A 7,793-nucleotide genomic window follows, 5' to 3' on the forward strand; every position below is an offset into this window, starting at 1 on the left:
AGAGAGAGAGAGAGAGAAAGACTGTGTGTGCCCCAGGGGTGTGTGGATGCCCATGTGCACCCTGGGGTGCGTGTGTGAGCCCATGTATGCTCTGAGGTGTTGTATGGGAGCCCATGTGAGCCCTGGGGGGTGTGCGCGTGGCCATCTGTACCTGGAGGGGGTGTGGGTGCCTGTGTGTGCTCCGGGATGTATGTGGGTGTCTGTGTACACCCCATCGGGGGTGCAGGTGACTGTGTGTGCCCCAGAGTGTACCTGGGTGCCCATGTGTGCCCTGGGGAACATGTGGATGCCTGTGTGTGCCCCAGGGTGTATGTGGGTGCCTGTGCGTGCCCAGAGGTGTATGTGGGTAGCCGTGTGCACCCCGTCGGGTGTGCGGGTGCCCGTGCGTACCCGGGGTGTGTGCGGGTGCCCGTGCGTACCCGGGGTGTGTGCGGGTGCCCGTGTGTGCCCCGGGGTGTGTGCGGGTGCCCGTGAGTGTCCCGGGGGTGCTCGGAGCGCGCAGTCGGCCGCTCTTACATAAAGGCTGCAATGCGGGCAGCGCGACCCGGGCCCCGGGGCAGGACCCGCACGGCGCGGCTCGGCTGGGGGGCTCCGGGGGGCTCCGGGGGGCTCCGGGGGGCCGGGGCGGGGCGGCGGGGCGGCGGGGGAGGGTCGCCGTCCCGGGGTACCTGGCTGGAGATGAGGTCCTCGCAGACGGACAGGGCCATCTGGATGGCGTTGGGCTTGTGGGTGACAGAGGTGGCGTTGAGCTGGAGCTTCCAGGTGCCGTGCCGCTTGTTGGCCTGGTTCACCGCCTCGCGGAAGATCTGCTCGTGCTTCTTGGTGCTCAGCACCGCGCCGATGTTGACGATCTTGGGGTCGCAGCCGGCGCGGGCGAAGGAGGAGGAGAAGAGGAGGGCGAGCAGCAGCAGCCGCATGGTGCTCATCCACGGGCGGCCCGGAGCCCGCCGGGCCCCCCGCGCCCGCCCGCCCGCCCGGCCCGCGGGCCGCCCGCCCGGCTCAGCGCGGCCCCATCCGCGGCCCCGGCGCGGCCCGGCCCGGCTCGGCGCGGCGCGGGGGGTGCGGAGCGGTGCGGGCGCTCTCCCTGGTGCTGAACCGCCCGCGCCGCCCCGCTCCGCCCCGCGCTGCCGCAGCGCCCGCCCCTCGCCCGCCCCCGGGACCCCCGCCCGCCCCGGGCGCTGCGGCAGAGCCCCCCCACCGCAGCGGGGCTGGTGCGGGGTCTGTGGGCACCCCCTCGCAGAGAACGGGGTCTCGCTGCCCCCGGTGCCCGGAGGGCGGCTGCGGGGTCGGGTGGGTCCGGCACCTCCGCGGGTGTCGCTGGTGCGGGGGGTGCAGAGCTCGTCCGAGGCTGACCCTGCGGCTGCGGTGGGGGCAGCTCTGGGGGTCCCGCTCTCTCCTTTTCACCACAATGCCCATTTGGGGTCGGAGAGTGCCGTGGGAGACATCGGAGGTGTGGACGCACTGGCCATTGAGCAAACCAGGGGCTTCTCCAGGCATAACCACACAAGACTGGGTGTGAAAGAGGGTCTGCAGTTTTGTTCTCCATACCAGTATTACCAGTTATGCAGCACCTCTGAACAACACAATCCCCCAGCGCTGACTGGGGACAGTTGTGTGTGACGAGGACACCATCACGGTCTGTGTTTACTCTAGTGCTGGACAACCCTCCCTTGACCAACACAACTCCAGGGCAGAGATGTTCAGCAGATGCTCAGCTTGGTTCCTTGGCTTCACTCTGTCGCTCCAGACAGAGCCACCACTCTTCCAGACATTAGCTCACAGGGCAACCAGCCATTTCCCTCCATTAAATTCCATATTACTCTGGGATATGACCTTAAGATTTCTCTGCTGAGGAGATTTCTTGGGGTTCTCATCATCTACCTGCTGTTGGGCTACCATTAGCCTCCCTTAAGGAAATGGAGGCACAGCAGCCAGGGGCCAACATCTGGAGGACAGTCCAGCTCCATGGCTGAAGGGGTTGGAGTTTCACTCCTGGGACACATCTGTCCTGTTCCAGGACCAGAGGGGTGAGGTGGTCAGAGCAGCACATTGCTCCCCAGAGCTGCTGCTTTGGCCTTTTTGGAAAACAGCAAAGAGGTTGCAGGGGGTGACAGAGTGTTGTTTTGTCATTGCATGGGACAAACGCCACAGGCAGCCCAGGCAGGGAACAAGCTGAGCGCTGCAGAACCAAAGCCACCAGGGATATTTTTACCCCACCAGTTCTGGGATACTGCTGCAGCCCACCTCTGTGCTCACTCACAACGTGAGTTGAAGCAGAATATTTTTCCCCCAACGCAAATTTTCTCACTGGCATCTCTGAAGTGTGAGTTGTCATGGAAACCATTTTGCCTGTGTCCCACGTTGCCCACATGCACTCAGAAGAAACTGCAGAAGCAAAATGGCTGTTGTGTAACACCACAGGGGCTCAGCAGACGAGGGGCTTGTGGGCTGCACAGCCCCTTTACAGCCGTAAGACCCTCTCAGGAAGCTGTGGCCCATTGCTTGAGAAAGCAGTGAAACCCAGGGAGGTTATGATGTGCTCCACGAGAGAAGGAAAATGGCCCCATCTCGCCTTAACTCTTGCAGTGCTTGGCATGGAGTTCCACATCGACCCTGCTGTGCTGCTGGCACAAACTTCCAGGCATGCTTAATCCTTTTCAGTGTCACTGTGGCATTCCCACTCCTCCACACACGGAGCTGAGGGCCTTGCTGGACTCACGTGGTGTGGGTTTGTCCACCCCAAGGTGCTCAAATGCTGTCTTGAAGGGACAAAGGGTGCAAGTCAGAGTTGCATCTGTACCTTTAGTCTGCACAGGTTTGACTTCATTCCATGTTGCCTGCCAGGTGCATCTGCAGTAGGTTGTCTGGTAAGAAACTGTTCTGGAGTGGGCTATACAGACCTGGATCCTGGTGGGTGTGATGGCAATGGAATAATAAAGCCAAGACCTGGCCACAGCAGGGCACCTAGCAGAGAAACAAAGGAAAAAGGCAGACTTTGAAATGTTATTTGGAGTACAGAAGCTCTTTCCTCCTGGAAACCTGGAGTTCCCTGCAGCGAGAAGAAGGAGTGCAGCAATTGAGCTCCTCCTGTGTTGCCCAGGAGTCTGGGATGACCATGCTCAGGAGGCAGCCTCTTCCCTCTGTGCCTCCACTCATTTTTTGTCTCCAGAGGCTCTTGTTCCTGGCACTGTTGCAGAGATCTGAAAAATGCCTGCTTCCCTTTCAGGTCATGCCTCCCACCATCCTTGTTGTCCTGGCACCAGGAACAGCCCGGATCACAATTCCCAGCAGCCAGGCTCAGCCAGCACAGATGTTGTCACCGCATGGATCCCCCTCTCGCTGTGTCCTCGGGCTCTTTGATCCTCTGAAGGCAATGGGTGCATGCAGGGCTTTCCCAGGGTGGGAGCCGTGTACATGGTGAGTACAACCACATCCACCAGCTGATCCTTGAGAAGACTCTGCAGTGAGGAATAGTCTCTGCTTTGCCTTTCACTGCCTCCTGGCTTATCATGGCAACATTCTCAGCCACGGTTTGGCTCAGGAACTGACCACTGTTGCCTGTTTGCAATTAGTACGTGTAAAATGTGATCCTGCTCTTCACGTCTGGCACCGCACGGGGCGGGTGTTGGTGCGGTGCCCCCGTGCCGGTCAATGCTGTAATTCCTCCTACGGCCAGAGTAAGTCAGTGTAAAACCTGGAGACTTCAGGGGAGCAGCATTGAACCGGCTGGAAATTTCATCTGCCTCGAGGTGAGGCGTCAGTCTCGGTGGTGGGAAAGATAATAGGGAATTTCATAAAGGAGGAAATTGGGTATTAGGAATATGCAATTTGTGCCACTGATCACAGAGCTGCCAAACAAACTAAATTCTTCCTTTGAGAAAGCTGATATTGATTTGATAGCAGTAACTGCACAGCTATAACACGGGCTGGGGAAATGCTTGCTGTGTACAGCTGCAAGTTAATCTGAGGTATAAAAATGAGTAAAGCACATGCTCAGTGGCCATTGCTGGTCTCCAGACCTGGTAGTGAAGAACTGCTGTGGGATGTGGGTATTCCTACAGGGATAAAAAGATTTGCAATGTGGTTGATACTTCAGCATTCCTGTCATTGCTCTGGAAACAATGACTGATGACAAAATCTGTGAGACAGCAAATAACGGTGCGAAATCACTTGGATCGTTTAATAAGTAGTATTTTAGGACAGTCAGTGTAGAGCCATGAAAATAGAAGCAAGTATTGTTGGTCCTGCCCTTTGGACAGGACTGCAGATGCAGCGGAGACATTGACTGTAAAGGTGGTCTCTAATTTTCACCCGCGGGTCAGAGATCATGAATTTCCAAACAAAATGTGGCAGTGTTGTCCTTGGATTCACCCTGAGGAGTCAGAGCAGCAGCTGGCAGCAGCTCTTCTACAGGAAGCACTGGGGAACCCTGCGCAGGAAAGTTGTCCACGTCTGGGAGTCACATTTTTATAAAGAAAGAAGCTGAAAAGATGGAGAAAAGATCCTTGAGAATATTTGGAGAAAAACTCCTCATGAGCTGGCACAGCAGAGGTGAGAGTGGATGCAGTCAGAGTGTGCTGCCTTCCAGGAGCAGAGACAAGACTGCACAGATGCTTTCCCCAGGGCCTCTGAGCACTGCAGAGGCTGTTTCCAGCTGGCTCCGGCACAGATGAGGTCAGCAGGGCAATGAATTTGGAAGAAGGCAACCCTCCTCTCCTCCCCCACCTCTATGCCTTGGCTGAAGCCTCCTGCCTCCTGCCTCCTGCCCAGTTGCATCACACCTCCTGTTCCTACTGCTCGGGTATCCGGACACTGCCCAGGGCAGTCCCATGCCCTGGAACCTTGCAGGGAGAGGGAACCTGCCCCTGGGGGGTCCCTGCCGTGCACAACGCAAGGAGGGACAGGGATAGAGAACAGAACTAAATTCCAGTCTGAGGTTGAGGTGGGCAGGGACAGTGGACAAGGAAGGGAGTGCAGGGACCCCCACAGCTCCTCACCACCCCCCAGGAGGCTGGTAGGGTGTGTCCCCCACTGTGTTTCCTTGGGGGATGTGATTTGTGTGAGCAGCTGGGGCGCAGCAGGATGAGCTGGGATGCAGCAGGACGTCCTTGTCACAGTATCAGCCAGCCAGACTGACAGGCAGTGACCGTAGACTGCAGAGGAAGGTGCCCAAAGGCATTATTTCTGTGGCAGGGGAGCTGCAGAGAGCAATGGAATGGAGACCAAGGTCAGAGTGTCTGAGCAGCCCTTTGGCCTGAGCTGTTGCAGTTGTACATCCTAGCCCTGTTCCTGGCTCTTTTCCAGATGAAATTCAGGATGGACTGCAGTCCCTAAAGAGGCCTTGTGCTCTCTCTAAATGCTTTACCAGCTGAGAGGGACTTGGCCCAGCCTACTTTGCAATTCAGATGTGGCTGATGAAGTCACCAGGCAGCACAGCTCCCTGCTCCAGTACAGGGGCAGCACAGACCTGCCCTGCTATGGACATCCATGTTGTCTTTACCCAGTCATCCCTACAGGAATGAGCTCTAGGCCTCCAAGGCCTGAGCAGAGTGTGTGTCACATTTGGAATCCCTGCTATCACAGAAAGAAGCTGCAGCAGCATCCTACACCAGATAAAGAGAATTGAGGTATCTCCCCCTCCACCGTCAGGTTACTGCAGGTTACTGTGCACAGGAGCATTCCCACCATCCACCAGAGCTCTGTCTTTGTCCAAGGAGCTGGACATGCACAGGGCTGGGGGGAGTTAAAACAAGATACAAAGTGTTAGTCTGGCTTTTGATACCCAGATGTTCCTGAGCAGGCAAGGAGATATTTGGGTGAGAGGATGGGACATGGAACATCAATGGCCAGAGGCAAAGACAGTGAGAAACCCAAACCCAGCTTCTGTGCAATCAGAGGGAATGGAATATGCAGGAACATGCAGTCAGATGTGCAGTAGGAGGGCTGGGAATTTCAACTGCAATAATTTCCTAAGGGAAAACAAGCATTTGCGTGTTTGAAATGCACTGTAGGCAAAATTTCATTTTGAAAAAGTTCCAGCTTTCTGCTGAAGAAACAGCCAAGAGGTGTCTAGGCTTCAGCTGCCTGCACATTGTGTCCCAGGAGAGGGGACAACTTGTCCTCAGGGACTTCCAGTCCCCTGGGACTGCTGCATAACAGGGGCTGGAAAGCAGATCAGGGAGACTGGTCTCTGGGGGTTTCCTGCACATCTTCACCTCCGAGGGTGTTGGAGCCTGGGGCCGACTGATGCAGTCCCTGGAGATGGAGCACATGGAGAACATCAGCCCCCCTGCAGCCCTTGGTGCTCCTCACCACACTCATCCCACTGTGCTGGAGCTCAACCCAACAGCCTGGGTGTCCATGGGAAAGCTCTCTGATGGGATGTGGCCGCCTGCCTTCACAAGGTAGAGCTGACATCCAGGATGTCAGACGCACTTCTTTAACCTGCAGGGACTCTCTGGGGACACTGGGACACCAGATCCTCCCAGCAACCTGCAGTCCTGTGCATTGCAAGGTGTGCTGGTTTGTGCCTGTGCAGCACCTGGTTCTAGGAGAAACCATGCCACCATTTGAAGGGGCTGGAGGTGGAGGGGATGGAGGGACCAAACTCCCTGGGAAAGGGGCCACAGGAGCTTCTCCAGGTGACTGTCTGCCCCTGCAGTCCAGCTGCTGACAGATGTCATTGGTGGGCAAAGGTGACACTTTGTTGTGCCCTATCAAGTGGAGAGAGAGACCTCGGGGCGTGTCTGACCTCTTTGAGCTGGAATGGAGCTGAAACAGGGGAAGGAAAAAGGGGTCAGTGTCAAACGTAGTGCTCTGGAACTTGTAGCTCTTCCAGAGACTGGTGTCCTCAAAACCAGGACATCATCTTCACAGGGATGGGTGCAGAAACATGCAAGAGTTCCCACCTCCTTCAGGAGGAGGCAGCAAACACCTCTTTTGGCTGCATGCCCAGGCCTCCCGTCCCCCTCCCAGGAGCCCACCACAGTGCTCAGAGCAACCCTGGTCTTCTGGGGTCCAGCCCTGCGCTGCCCCAGCCAGACCTGGATCTGCCCCCCAGCAGTGAGCAGTGCCTGGAACACCCCAGTACTCAGCATTTCATCCCTTTGCTTGGAAATGTTCATGTTTTTGCAAAGTTTCAGTAGCTCCAGGGGCTCCCCAGTCCATGCAGCTGCCATGTGAACACTCCTGGCTCTGGGAGAACAGAAAAATAGGAGAGTTGTTTTCCAACCTGCCATGTGAAAGTTTCAGAGATACCAAACATGATAAGGAGAGGTGTACAGCCTCAAGAGCAGCTTTGGAGGATGTTGAGCAAGCAAGACAAAGCCCCAGCTGGCCCAGTTGTGGCAATGTGACATGTAGGGGCAGGAGCTGAGTAGCACCAGACTCTGTGCTCCAACATGCACCAGGACAGATAACTGGTGGGTTAGGGTTCAGAAAACCCCAGAGCACAGGAATGTGATGATAAACCCGTCCCTTTGAGAGCCACGCCCTCCTGTCACGTATGACATGTTTGCTAGAAAATCAGAAGCTTGTTGGTGAGGACAGAAAGATTGATTACACAAGTTCTGTTATGAAACCAACCTAAAAAAAAACTCAAGTAAAAACATGATAAGACAAACAGCACTTGTTTTGAAGAAAACATTGTTTTTATCTCATCTTCTTCCTTGAAGTTATCAATAATCCACTTACAAGTCAGCACACCTGGAAAGCAGGACACACAGTCTCGTGCTGGGCTTCCTGGAAAGACAAACACACAGGTGGGGTTGCCTGGTGTAAACTATCATAGAATC

General features: G+C 56.0%; 1 protein-coding gene across 17 annotated transcripts in view; it reads right to left on the minus strand.

The window, feature by feature from the left end:
• Window positions 1-1,112, minus strand: part of GRIN1 (glutamate ionotropic receptor NMDA type subunit 1) — a 39,351-nt gene extending 38,239 nt beyond the window's left edge. For 14 of the 17 annotated variants that reach the window (XR_001877947.1, XR_001877946.1, XM_017834677.1 and 11 more), the window contains exon 1: window positions 669-926. Coding sequence is in view for 15 of the 17 variants with exons in the window: in XM_017834677.1 (XP_017690166.1) it covers window positions 669-926 (258 nt within the window). In the remaining 2 variants the exon portion in view is untranslated. Of the gene's footprint in view, window positions 1-668 lie in introns of all 17 variants that reach the window. The other 3 variants (XM_017834668.1, XM_017834683.1, XM_017834670.1) reach the window with 3 other exon arrangements.
• Window positions 1,113-7,793: the final 6,681 nt, after the last annotated feature.

Source organism: Lepidothrix coronata, unplaced genomic scaffold, assembly GCF_001604755.1.
Source record: "Lepidothrix coronata isolate B3197 unplaced genomic scaffold, Lepidothrix_coronata-1.0 Scaffold237, whole genome shotgun sequence".
Lineage (NCBI taxonomy): Eukaryota > Metazoa > Chordata > Aves > Passeriformes > Pipridae > Lepidothrix > Lepidothrix coronata.